The sequence below is a fragment of the Opisthorchis viverrini genome (assembly GCF_000715545.1).
Source record: "Opisthorchis viverrini unplaced genomic scaffold opera_v5_172, whole genome shotgun sequence".
Lineage (NCBI taxonomy): Eukaryota > Metazoa > Platyhelminthes > Trematoda > Opisthorchiida > Opisthorchiidae > Opisthorchis > Opisthorchis viverrini.
Window position 1 is genome coordinate 952,396 of NW_008751831.1, and position 14,431 is coordinate 966,826.

General features: G+C 42.9%; 1 protein-coding gene across 1 annotated transcript in view; it reads right to left on the minus strand.

Moving 5' to 3' along the window:
- T265_07543 (hypothetical protein) overlaps nt 1-13,292 on the minus strand; it is a gene marked incomplete at both ends in the record, with an annotated part of 14,697 nt that extends 1,405 nt beyond the window's left edge. The window contains one exon of the mRNA XM_009173088.1: nt 13,132-13,292. Within this exon, the coding sequence (XP_009171352.1) occupies nt 13,132-13,292 (161 nt within the window). The remainder of the gene's footprint in view (nt 1-13,131) is intronic.
- Nucleotides 13,293-14,431: the final 1,139 nt, after the last annotated feature.

The following is a 14,431-nucleotide window of genomic DNA, read 5'->3' on the forward strand; positions in this document are numbered from 1 at the left end:
GTTGTATGTACAACCAGTCTTTTTTTAATCTGATCCCGCGCAAGTACGTTTTCCTTCCAAATGTGCGGACGAGTGAAATATTTCCTGACTTGGGAACTGTTCTGAACCCCCTCCTCCCAATACTGGGAGAACAGCTAGCACTCACTGACCAATAGTGGAAAGAAGTGCCGGACAGTTTGAATAGCACTACCTTGTGTGATAGGTTTTCAAAATAATTTGCGAATCTCAAAGTGAATCACTGTTGTCTCCTCCTGTTAAGCGGTCTCCTAAACACCTGCGTTGTGGCTAACCACGCTTGCCAACTGAAGAAGTTGTTGAGAAATTGAGTCATGATGTATTCCGCTACCGTAGATATTTTGGAGTTCCAGGTACTCTACGTCGTATGTGATCACTTCAACCTAGATTTTTACTCGTCCATACAGATAACACCAGCAGTGTGTGAACGCTTCGGGTGGAAAACCCCGCTTGCTGAGTTCCAGGTCGACTTTACGTGATCTGCGTTGGAAACTTTCCAATCTCTTACGCCGGATGTCACAGTGAAGTTCCTCACATCGTTGAGTAGTTTTTAGGCTTCTTTCTGCCATTTAGACTTTACGGCTGATTTCACGCAACTTTGATGGAATACATCTAGTCTTCCAACATATCTCGGTTTTAGAAGCGTACATAAATGCTGAACAGGCGGTGGCCTTGTTCTTCCGACTGATTTCCTTGGGGTGCTATAGCTAGGCATTGAGTTGGACCTATCCATTTCGATTACTTCGTTTCTCATGAAGAAGGCAACGTGATGGTGTCTTTGAAGAGTTTTCTGAACAACACATTCAACTCCGGTTTAAGACGTAAAGTCCATGGCTCGGCAGAAAATCGGTTGCCAATCTTCAGAGTACTCGTGGGAGGTGACTGTGCCATCAGAGCACTCGAGTTCAGTAATCCTTAGTAATTTTAGTCGATTTCTACGTTCTGGTAATTGAGTAACAGATCGTGCGCTGCCTACCAGAGTACAAAACCGATAGCGAGAGCAAAATTGGCCGTGAATTTGTAGAAGAACTTAACAACAGTCACTAGTTTGGCCCCTGTCGGTTATGACGATAGAAAGCGTGTCCCGACTTACCGAGAGACAGTCCAACAAAAGTCAATTAAATAGAGTTTTATAACCTGTAGCGACACTCCAGTATGTGATGTAAGGTGGCGATTTGGTCGACGCAAACTCTGTCTAATCGAAATTTACCTTGGTTTCATCGTAGTCGTGGAACCCTTACTGTGCTGAAATGCCTGAACAGGAAAGTGGTGAAAGCTTTCACCGCTTTGTCAACCGAGCTTGCACTACTTGTCCTAACATCTACCTGAGGAACGGGAGCGGAACGTGTGTGTATCAATCGGCTAACATACCGTCCATCTTCCATAGAACCCGAATAGGTTAAAGTAGCGGTGGTAAGAAGGAAAAGCGTTCATCTTATAAACATTTTGGCTCATTTAACAAGACTCCGTATCCCTCTTTCTAAAGGATGACAAAATCCTCCATTGCTCGACCTAACTCTCGATGGGATTATTATAACCCATCCGGCTGAATTTCGGTTACTCAGTTCTCATATGTTGCGTACAGATTGCGGTTAAAAATTCACCGCACCTGTTTTTCTCTCCCGGCTTTTGAATATCACTATTCGATACTACCAACGGCTAAGTTAAATGCAGTAAATTCAACCTCATGCTGGGGATGAGACCAGTTTTGTGTTAACAAACCTTCCACTGTGAATTTACAACCGGGTTTTCACAAAAACAAGTTACGCATTTAATTGATTACTTGCAATGCAAATTTTGTAAAGGTTGCACTCGTAATGGTTTTCGGACTACCACCTGATTTGAATTCCATCTAAATGAGCGTCACAAGTTAGTCGTTTCGGGTCCCGTGATATAAATGGCTGTAAAACACTGGGGTAGTTTACGGATAAATTTCTGGTATATTCTGATCATTGTATCACGGAAAAATAAACGGCGATCATCACATACCGTAGTCAGGAAAATAGGCCTTTCAACTGCTGCATCCTATTCACTTCGTAGTGCTCGTGCAGTAGTTGAAGTGAACGATTTTGCTTTTTAGCCTATTTCTAAGTGTAAACGTGTGTTGGTACGGTAATAACGAAAAACCCCATCAGGTTATCCCGATCGTTATCACAACCAGATTCCGTTGGATAACGGCGGGCTACTTTTAATGTTAAAAAATGGAGGTAGGCAAGTGATAAAACTGTCAACACAACGACGTGGTAGTTGTTGGTCGGTTTTGCATTGTGCCACTTTATAAAAACTTCCGTTCTTGTTTATGTGGTGGGAAAGTGCGTTGACAGGTTCGGGACAAAAGCGCATCTGCCCCCCGGGTGCGTGAGAGTTATCGTGCTCTCTTGACGCGTGCCTTTGCCTGGGACTATGAAAAACAAGTGAGGTGCAGTGGACCTTTTATTTGTCCACTGTGTAGTTGCTAGCGCGGTTGTCTCTACCCTAGATACCTCGAAAGCAGTACATTGAAGAATGCACTTATTGGGTTGTCGGTTGAAAAAGTGGAATTCTTTGTTTGGACGAGAGATTGATACAAAAAAGCACCGTTCAACTTGGTATACGGATTAATCTATACTAGTGAAGCTACGGTGCAAGAGATACCGATGGGCTTCGCCTACATTCCACCACCACTGTGCTTAGCTCTGACTTTGTGAAGGAAAAAAACCAGAATGATAGTCAGAGGATTCAAGTTTCGGGGAATGGAGGTTTGATGGGCTGGAAACCTTATTAAGTGCGTACACTAAATCAAACAGAAAATATCTGTATTGGTGACATTTTGGCCAAGTTTTCTTCCTTATAACCCTTCAGTCAAAAGAATACCGGAATTTGTGAAAATTCCTCTCTAAGGTGAAGTTACGGTACTAGCAACCGAAATCCAGTTAACCCACCAGACACCAAGACGAGAATTATTAAATAAATAATTGGATGCTTCTTTTCGTAGAATAATCTATTCATTTGGGACCCCAAGAAGACTGAAACTAATCATGGGCTCTCAAACGGACCTCTGCAACTAGTGAGTAGTTTCCCTTATGAAAATATACTGTATCATCTCGAATATCGTACCAACTGAAACCTGAGGTGGTCTTTGTGCAGTACATTCAGTTGAAGGATATCACTGGCGAGGGATTCAGTTGGATTTCAGCTAGTCTCACGTGAAAACCCAATTTGCATGGATCCAATGGTACTTCTTACATTTTTCACATAAGCTTAGCACAGAACTAAACTAAACCTTGATAAAATGCATACAAATAATCTGATCTGTGAATTCGATTTCTACGTATATTCATTCAGCATGATAGCTTTCGGCTCACCCACATAAATAATGGCAGTTGCCAATCTTACTCGTCATTGTCGTCACACGTTTGGATTCCATGGGTCACGTTTTTCCTCACCTATCTACATGCATCCGTTTTAATCTGGTTCTGTTTTATCGTTCCTTCAAGCCTTCAGAGAAGACTCATCACCTGGCAGCACCAGCAGGTACAATGAGTTTCAGAGCGTAACAGTGGTGACCTGTTTCTGAATGAACAGTTTCTTGTGCGCCGAAGCAGTCACTTTTGTGTAGCAAAAGGAAAAACTCCACCATTTCGGCATGCTATGGAAGCATTTGCGTGGCTGATTATGAAAAGCAGTGTGTTTCGAAAGGCTGTTTTGAGCGAGAAAATTTAAGCTTATGTAAGCGACTGTCATCCAAATTTCACTTTCTAATGAGTCATTAGATGTCCCACTTCTATCGTCATTCGATAGCAAAAGCGGATCGCTGTAGGTGTACGTCCGGTGACTGATTAGTCCAGCTAAATGTGATCACTGGCATGAGATGATGAGTACAGAATTTCAAGTGGATTTAAGTCACGAACATGGAGTATTTGAACAACGTCTTGTTCCAAGTTATGCAACCAGTTTGTGAAAACTGAAAGCCCTAATCAGACTTTGAGAAGCTGATGAGAAACGGAATTAACAGGATGAGTTTCCAGCTTTTTATGCCGTCTGAGTTTTAAGGGTAGTCACCTCCTACAGTTCACATAGCATAAATATTTTAATGAGAATGGTGACTATATAGAAGGAATTTCTCCGCAAAATTCGAATGTCCTAAGACCGAAGTCAGCAGTATCCTTTTCGTTCTGTTGATGATGAATTTACAAATCAATATGGTGATATTTCTAAGAGGCGACCTCGAAGATTCAACCCAGGAAAGTAATGAGATAATAACAAGTTCAATCTTCCAATAAAAAGTGGTCTTGCTGGAACGTCTTTGGGGTGAATATTGGGGCAGTGTGAAAATTGCCACCTACTATTTCGACTGACAGATAACGGCCGGACAAAGGAAATTCAGTGGACTTGGAACATCCGATTCTTGTCACAAGTCTCGGTGGAATAATCGGTTACGATTAATCTACCGTCCTTCAACACGGAAGAATAACAAGTTCAATCTTCCAATAAAAAGTGGTCTTGCTGGAACGTCTTTGGGGTGAATATTGGGGCAGTGTGAAAATTGCCACCTACTATTTCGACTGACAGATAACGGCCGGACAAAGGAAATTCAGTGGACTTGGAACATCCGATTCTTGTCACAAGTCTCGGTGGAATAATCGGTTACGATTAATCTACCGTCCTTCAAACACGGAAGGTTTTCATCGTTCAGGACCTACTGGTTTTGACTATGAGCTGCCCAGTGTGGGTATGCACAGTTATCCGGAGAACTGGCAGCTGTCTCACCCAAATGTTAGCATTGATAGGTTTAAGAATCACTGCAATGCGAAAGATAGCGTGCCAATAGGTTATGTGCTCTGGGATGCCCAGCTGATTAAGCGAATCCTGTCATTTCGTCAGCGCCGATCGATTCTCAAGCTTAAAACAGGTTTCAGACGAGAATCTGGTCACAATCTTTTGTTCCAGTTCCAAATATAAATGATTTAACTGATCAGTTTCGCAAAGGATTGAGGGAATAGGTGGATTATTCGGTACTCTGGGCATGGTGGAGATTTATTCTGCTCCATTTTTAAACAATAACCTTTTTATTTTGGGCTCTTAAGTGAAATATTAGGGCTATTGCAGGCGAAAACTGTCTTCAGTTCGCCCACTAAGCGAACATGCTTGGTAGGGGAAATGGGCACGTTTCATTCCTCACTGATGCGATTACCAGCATGCAGGAGATAAAAAGTTATCCGCTCTTGACCCGCATCCAGTGAGGATTGGACGTTCGGAAGTATGATCTGATTTAATGGCTGTCCTCCACCACAACCTGCCCGAAATTGCCTGAAAACTCATCTGCGCACTTTGGTTGATCATGGGGAAGGAGCTGAAGGCAGCGTACCAAGATACACGTAATCTTGGTTCATTGATCATGTGGATGTGAAGAGAATAGAATGAGGGCCGATGTTTTCAAACATTTGTCCGCTTCCAACGCACAGGTGAGTGCAAGCAGGGTTCCACGGTGGCCCGGATATTGTCATGTTTTGTCCGGCTTCGCTTCACTGGAACTTATCAACCCAACAACGAAGCTAATGACTTGGATAGGAGCTGATTCTCACGGGCAGTTTGATTCAGTACAGCTGTCTTTCTGGTGAAAAAAGACAGCGTTAAATGTTTCGTCCATTCTGATCATAATAAAATAAAATATTGCTAGTTCACGCTGATGAACTGATATTATGTGAAATGAGAAAATAATCAAGAATAGGTCTATAACAATTTTGGCCAATTACTCTAGTGTCAGTCTGCCAGGAAAGCCTGCGCATTTTGGATGTTTGCGTAACTGCTGAAGTTGTTATTCTGTCCAGTAAGTAGCCATTCTTGAATCTACCCGAAATCAACCACGAAACCCTATATGCTACACCCAATACTTCTGTTGAGAGGAGACGCAGCCAGTTGCTTACCCATCTGTCTAATTGTCTAACTGTCAAGTTGTCCAGTCCACGTATGAACCTTCGGTGTTAAAAGACAACAATACACCGAAACAAATTATGTCGTGGTTTTTGTAATATTTTCGAAAAAGTGGCTTTTAAATCGGCTTCAGGCTATTCCTGAGTGTGTTAACAACGAAGTTTCATTAAATATAACAAACACCAGTCAAATCACGAGGCTCAGAGCACTTCTTATCCATCGATAGTATTTCAAAAGGCATTACACTCACACGAATTCGATGGAATAATTCCACAGAGGGCACGGTCATTTCGATGGAACCAAAGGTGATCACTGGTGTGCTATTACAAGCTACAACCTAATATTACCCGAATGGTATCCTGAGGTTTGGGATTCAGTTACCAGAGTGTCTGTCCAGTAGCCAACCACTTTCCCGTTGGCCACAAAGACGGACCAAATCATTATTTCTAATGAGGTATAATTTTTCTGGATTAACCTCAAGGCCTTTCTATTCAAGTAACCTGGCCTTGTCAATAAAACTGCTATTGATTACTTGATCCACAGCTCTACGGTGAATTCCTCGACAGTTCGCTCGTGACTTCAACAAAGTGTCCGACATTTTAGTTGCCATGTTTTAATCCGTCTGCTACTCATTTAAGCCCTGCCACCGATACACAAAATCCACAACCCAAAGCACTAAATAATCCCATAACAACACAACTTGGAGACTCGGCTGACTTTGTGGAATCGCATTCTGTCCCCCTTCCCATGTCAGGATGACGGAACAGTGTGCACGCGTATGTAGCACCCAACAAAAACAAGACCCGCAAAGTCATAAACCTTTCGAAGTGGTGGCGATCAGATTATGAAATCTCCAACCGAAATGGTGAAACCTTGTCGAAAAACACTGGATTACCTTAGATCTGTCGTCCACGTGTTCGGTTTCAGTTGCTAGGCTATAATTAAACTGCATGCTGCAGTGGAGCGTCAGGCATCCGCACGGGCAATGTGAAACACAGCCTGCGAGAAGCAAACTGATGCAGAAACGGTTCTAACCTAATTAGGAGTCACTAATTTGGAGAGAACGCATAAAACGCGTAAAAACCGTGTCCCTAGTTTTGATTTTCAGGTACAGCAATCTTTCCATGCACCAGCGCCTCGATCATCATTGAATCAAAACTTGAAGAACTTGCTATCCTTAGTTTCTTATCGAACTGAAATCCCTGTTCTCGTCCGCGAGGAGCTACTTACGGCAGATGTCGTTTTCTACTCTCAGCTGGGGCACATCGGTGTTATAAGGATGGATTGTAAAGTTATTTTAAGCGTGGAATAAATTGGAGTTGTGTTCTTATGTCTAAGCCACTCTTGTGACTATCTGATCAAGTACCTAGCTCTCTCCATGGTGGATGCTCTGTATATTTACTGCATTTCGCCAACCTGGACAGAATAAAGTGGACTTCGCGGGAGTCAATGGGAGTGATATTCACTGGACAGTAACTACAACAGTATTTCAAAGTATATTAAGATTCTGCAAGCCTCCTTCGTTAGTTTACAAAGGTCTTTCAAAAGGGTGCATGGCCTATATCCGAGACCAGTATGGTGGAATAACAACAAAGTTGTAGATCGTTAGTCAAATTTCGGTTATCGTCCTGTCACTGTTCTCAAATATGATCGTGGTTATCTTTATCTTCCCATTATACCGTTTGTTCGGTGATCGTTATCAAAGTAGCTTTTGCGGGACGACGCCAGAGTGCAGCACAGATGCCAGTCTGATGGTCTTCTGTCTGGCTGTAAAAGAACTCGTTCATCTGACCGTTTCCATCCTTATTTTGAGGAGGAATGCGATTTTGCGTTTACACATGATAAACTGCAGTGTCCAGCTGTGAAACTTAAGGCTTGAGGACGGTTTTCTTGTTGGACTAACGCTACATATTCGCCGCGCTACCAGAATGGAGCAGATTTTGTTGATTACTGCTGCTACCTCAGTAGCCTTAGTAACATCAGTAGCCTTAACACTGGTATAGTTGTTCGTAATTTAGAGTAACAGGTATGGAACCAGCTAAACTTGTGGCACATTTCTACATAACCTCACACAGTAATGACCCTTGAGCCATGTGCCAATGTAACTTTCAATGGTTACAGCGCATGGCGAGGAAACCGAGTATAGGTACTGTGCTAGACTGCTGTCCAAAGGGTTTCGAGCACATTTGCTGAATGAAGGACAAGAGAATTACGTATCGGATGTTATATGAACAACGGAACAGCCAGAATCCGGGCTACCAGAGATGACTGTTACTGCATGCCCTGGTCGACGATATGGGGGTGAACAACTTGAATCATATGAACTGTGAGGCATAAGCACAGAACAGGACCGTGTGCAGTGGGTTTATTCGATATGGTTCTCATCATTGCAGCAGAAAGAAAAAAGCCGAAGTCTATAAGGTGTGACGGGATCCTCAGTGTATTGGAATCAATCGTAGGGCTAACTAGTTCTCACAGGATGACGTTTGTGCTGGTCGGCTTGACATGGCATAAATGAAATTTAAAAAAAAACAGTTTACAACTAACTCGATAAATGAAAAAAACAGTTTCACAGCTAACTGCGATAAATGCGAAATAAGAATGGTTATTTTTTCTGTCCAATGATGCTCGCGATAACCCTAGATGATGCTTATAGTAACCATTGTCTTGCTAATAAATTTAAAATAGTTCACCACCTCTGGATACAGTTTCATCTTAACGGCGACGAAGACCAACAGACTACCTGAAAAGTAAACCGAGAGTACAAAAAATGGTCTACATCATCCAGGCCTGTAGCCGGTTAACCCGGAGGTGTTGAATACCTCGGTGTGCATAGCCAGTAGTAATGACACAGTGGCCACTATCTTTGGTCACAGTTAATCAAATCACGGCTATCCAGGGTACGTCATTAGGATATGCATTGGATATGTTTTGTTTGAGAAACTGAGCTGTCTACCGAGGACCAACAAAATGGGCTGTTTAGTCGTCCCTACTTTGGTCTGAAACTTTTTAGAGTGTTACAACAGAACTGACGCCATGCTGATAAATTCGAGTTAGGGCAGGACGGGTGGCGCAGGCTACCGGTCAACTCTTCTCATGATTCAACAGGATTCGAATATTCGGCTGTTTCCTGTCCGATAGATCGGAAAGAAAATCGATGTGCTGCACGCGATCGTATAACAAAGTTGAGGCATAATCATCAAGACACTGTTGCAGGGGATGTCTAAATGTTGTCTGGTTAGAAGCTATCGTAGACATCTAGTATTTCCACCAGTTCCTGCTTGCTATAACAGGTGTTCACACCACATTGATAGAAACCGCACATATACAGTAAATTTCCTCTTATTCATCTTCTCAAGGTCACCGGTTGTTTACCAATAGTACAACACATTTGATAGTTTTTAACGTATCAAACTACTTACAAAGCATCTGAAAATCATTCTTCCGTCCATGACCAGTTCCGCCACTATTGGGTCCATCGCCTAGGTGCTGCCTCAGGGCTTCTCCCAATCATTTGTTCCAGTTGAACAACCTGCTGTAGGCAATGGACAAAATACACTCGTCTGCAAATTGGATTGATATTAACGGATTACTGAAAAGAATCGTCTGTGACTTTCTCCAACTTACTGTGGTGCGTAAAGACCCCCTCATGTAGTACAGGTTTCCAAGCATATTCTCTCGGTGTAATACATAACTCATGTGATTGACTGAAAACTTATCAATTCCCCCATCGGAATTCCATCGGAAACTGAATCAAAGTGTCATAAAGAGAGAATTCACTAGGGTCTCTCGTTTACACCAAAGTAAAATACGGAAGACTCTATTTCGTTGGTTGATAGTTCCAACCTCTTGTTACATTTTTCCAGTGACAATGGGTTCCTTCCTAGCAGACTCAAGTCAGTAAACCAGACGCATGATTAACCCTTTCAGAAAACTACTCTAAACCTCTTTTACCTAGACGTAAACGCGGTCAATTTATTGACCACGGTTCAAAGAATAAATGCGCTAACTAAATATTCTAGGAACGTTTGTTTTCACCTCAACCGGCAAAGATCATGCTAAGATGAAATACAGGGGGAATGAGTTCCATAATAAACCTTGGTGTTGTTTCTGTCCTGAGAAGAGAATCTCACTGGTGAGTGACGGAAACAATCCTTGGTGCCACCCATTTACAACATAAGATGACTCAACACCTATTTCTAGGAGTTGATGAGCGCATGTCCTCATGCAGTGGAACCGGACAAGCGAGTCGGATTAATGCGACTAAGTAGTGATGTATCAGTTGCCAACAAATCTCTCGATAGCTGCTAAACAAGACGCAGTCTTAACAACAGAGGAGAGCCCCCTTGGACTACACTGGTCAAATTTGCCATCCAAATTGCCGCGTGGAAAGAATAACTCTGCCTTGCTCGATCAACTACAGCTCATAACCGATCCCGGCTGAGTGATTTCACCCCCTTTTTGCCGCGCGCTTTACTGCCTAAACCGTTTTCATGCTAATCGTCTATTCACACTTGTATTTGCCGATCGAGGCTTCATCGAGAATAGTTGTTCGCAGTGCTCGGTGCAATGCGTTAACATTGGAATATTCAACCCATAATTTTACGAGAGAAGACATGATGAAGATTCTTGAGTAGAAGCGCAACCATCCTACGGAGAACAATGCTTTCTGGCACTGTTCGGATCGACAAGGAGTCCCTAGCTCTACTGTGTTTTTCAAAGATAACTGGATGAAGATCACGGAAAGCGCTTCTTCTGGGGTTGTTTTCCGAGGGTTTTATTTTGTTTCATCTAAAAAAATTGCGGGTGGTTTAATTGGCTGTAGATAAGAGATAAAGTAGAAGCACGATATCATCAAAATTTATAAACATCTGCATGCTAAACGTTTGCTTCGTATAGTGTTAAAGAGCTACAGATTGTGCACAGGTCTGAGCAAATTAGTTTCGTCATGTTTTAGCAGTTGCCTTATTAATAGTAAGCATTCGCATGCCTGACCATCATTGTTAAAATAACCTATAATTAGTTGAGTATTGCTGTAATGCTCGCTTATTTCCAGAACATTTATCAACAGCAACGTCGGACATGCGGGTAACACAGGGTAATACAACAGGGTCCTCTAAGGATGCATTTGCAAGCGGCCGTAGCGTACTGACAGTCATGTCAAACTGGAAACGTGCGGCCTGCCGGATGCGGGCTGGTTGGTCATCTAAGCGGACAGGAAACTCGCTGAAGACTATCTTGAATCGGTTACCAAGGTGGTCTGACCAGCGCTTACTGTGTACGTGGTTGAAGACAGAGTCAACTGACCAATTCCTAGCATAGCTGGCTTGACAGTTAAGAAATGAGGTCGACGCGTGCTGGTGCTGATTAGGGCTGGTTAAACTTGTGCCCGATAGTTGTCAGGTTGAGTTTGTAACGAAAAGACGCACGTGGCTTTGTTTAATCAAGTTGCGCACACCGTCTTGTCAGACCGAATTCAACTTGTTTGCCTTTTCGTTGGTCAGTGCTTTGTTTTGCAGTGTATCATATGCCGATCAGGGAAATTTGATTCGAATCAGTGTCATCGATCACTTTGTGTGGTCCGTAATCTCAGACTACTTAGAGTCTTGGACATCGGTTTCAGTTGTAGGGTGGACCTAATATCAACTGCTCCTTCCTTCTGTAGGCTGTGGAACCTATCCAAATCTTCAGGCATGTACGGATTGTTGGGGCTGCGTAAATCATGGTAGTTCACGTTTAAAAACACGAACCATAACAATAACCATGACCAATGTTCCACAAAAATTCTAACACAAGCCCTTCACATAATCAACTTTGTCAAAGGGAATAAGCATGACAAGGTCTTGAAATTTCCGCGCTTTGAGGAAGAGAAAATGTAATCGTTCACCGTCAGTGTTGCTGAGTGCAGTAGTGTATGAAATGACCAGCAATTGTGCACCTTTAGTTTTAGAATCCAGAGCTGAGGTGACGGAGTGAACTAGGCAGTTGCATCTACAGCGGAATGGGTATGCCAATAGTCAATGTAAATATTGTTTTAACAGAATGGCTGTTACTCAGTTCAGGAACATTCATTAAAACGTATTGAGAAAAAAGGAAATATAATCAAGTGGGATAAACAGTTATTGGTAAGGCCACACGTTAACAATTAGGTGGTTTTCCAAAGATCGGGCAGTAATTATCAGCAGGCCAGTAATTATCAGCCATACCTAACAGCATAAATAGCCGAGTACAAGAAGAGCCACAAGCATCCCATGTTGGATGGTGGCTGGTGCCGACAATACCCAGACTTTTCATAGTCACTGTTTCACCCTTTTGTAACTTCAGAGGTTGATCATAACCCTAATTCATCAACCCTGAATCAGGCAAAGAAGGCAACTATATTATCTTTAAGCGACTATTGAACATACGAGACTGAGTAACATGCCACCGTAGAATTTGATATGGAATAAATTATTCGACTGAATTACCTGTAGCTAGCCAGGTGCCCGTTTGGTAATTTTGTCGTAGCGGATTCGTCGGTATTAGCTTACACTGGCTGTATCTACAAGACAGTATCTGTCAAGGCTATGGGGACGTGCCATTTCCGTTGCTAATGAAGACCACGTCTCACAGTCAAACTGAACAGCTGCTACCGTAGTCTGATATACATGTCCATTTAGATTAGGAAACTCGGTCTTTGTGTCGTAATGGTTACCACAAATTAGGAAGTTTAATTGAAGCCTCAGAAGTTAGCGTACTGATACCATTCGTCTCACGAGCTCCGAAATTAATACAACTTTCAGCCATCTCAGGTTGTAGGAATGCAAGTTGGCGGCAACTGCATATTCAGAATCAAACACGTTAACTTGATGGGTAAAAGTCACATATCAAAAGGAGAAATCACGTTCTCAGCTCATCCAAAGAAACATCGCTGACGTTATTTTCTTCTGGGATGACAGTAGTACCGTCTGCATATTCCAGGTTCCGTCGGCGAATGACTTCGAAGACCTTTTAGCGCTCTCTTAATCATCACAAAATTCAGTACGATCGAAACGAGTGCTCATTCTTGTTGGATTCCAGGGTTGAAGTTTCCGGAGAGCTATTCCCACGCTACTAGCCGCCCCAGAGTTCAAGAGTACAAATGACCCTATAATCGTGGTCCCTGTCGAACGTCTTCAGGGGCAACAAAATTATGGGTCATTTATATCTGTGTCATTGTCCTACCGGGAGTGTGGCGTGAGTACGATCAGAGTAGAGTCTCTTAGTTGTGCTGGAGTCACTGGATAGATCGAGGCGATGAAGGGCAACAGACTATCGCGTTCGGTATGAGCCCTTTTACGAACCCAGCCTTGGCTTCCCAACTGCTTCTGTCTAGGCTTGAACATGTCAACCCCCCTTTCCGCTTTCCTCCATCATGTAACTAGGCTTCAAAAAGGTGCTACATCTGAAAGATTCGACGATTCGTGCAACGACCAGATGATTGGGAACTGAACAACCAGGACAAGATGCAGTTCAAGTGAGATTGGGGCTAAGTAAGACCTTCGTTTCAGCTAGGTTTGGTGAACAATTGGTGGACACTTATTGCTAAGCAACGTTTTGCTTTTAACACAAAAGCTTCGTCAGGCCAAGGGAGTAAGTAAATTGATTGGGATTTCTTATGACTAGCTGATTTGGTTAGTGCTGCGTGTCAGTCTGATGTTCCTGTTTGTTGGTTAGTGGGGATGACTAACATTCACGATAGGTTTTGCGACTGCTTTTTCTGTCCTGGACACCCAAATGGAGTATTCCTCTTGAGGTCGTTCACAGATTTTGTTCACCTGTGTTCGTTGAGGGGTGCAGGGACAATTGTTTTTTGGATGGGAGTGGGGGTGGTTAATAGTCTGACCTATATAAACCTTTGTACAGTCACTACATTTTGCAAAGACAGTTCCTAGTCCTATGAACAGGAAGGTGATCCTTCAGCTGCACCGAGCTTCTTCCCTTCTGGAATGCTACTCAAGTGTTAGCTGTACTTTTACACCTAGACCATTTTGCTGATGACTTCACTCCGCCTCGTGTCATCTCAGCTGATCTAAAGTCGCCCTCCACACGCTTTCAAGTTCTGCGCCCTCTATTTTATTCATGCTGAGGGGCTTGGCGATTTTCACCGCTTTAGCCAACAGTTGCTGTGGTTATATATCTTAGACCCCGTCCTAGAATATCCAAACCCATCCTATACCGAGTATCTAGTGCATGCCTTGTCATAGCCAAATCTTTGACTGATATTCATGTTTCTCGGTCTGAAAGATTCGACGATTCGTGCAACGACCAGATGATTGGGAACTGAACAACCAGGACAAGATGCAGTTCAAGTGAGATTGGGGCTAAGTAAGACCTTCGTTTCAGCTAGGTTTGGTGAACAATTGGTGGACACTTATTGCTAAGCAACGTTTTGCTTTTAACACAAAAGCTTCGTCAGGCCAAGGGAGTAAGTAAATTGATTGGGATTTCTTATGACTAGCTGATTTGGTTAGTGCTGCGTGTC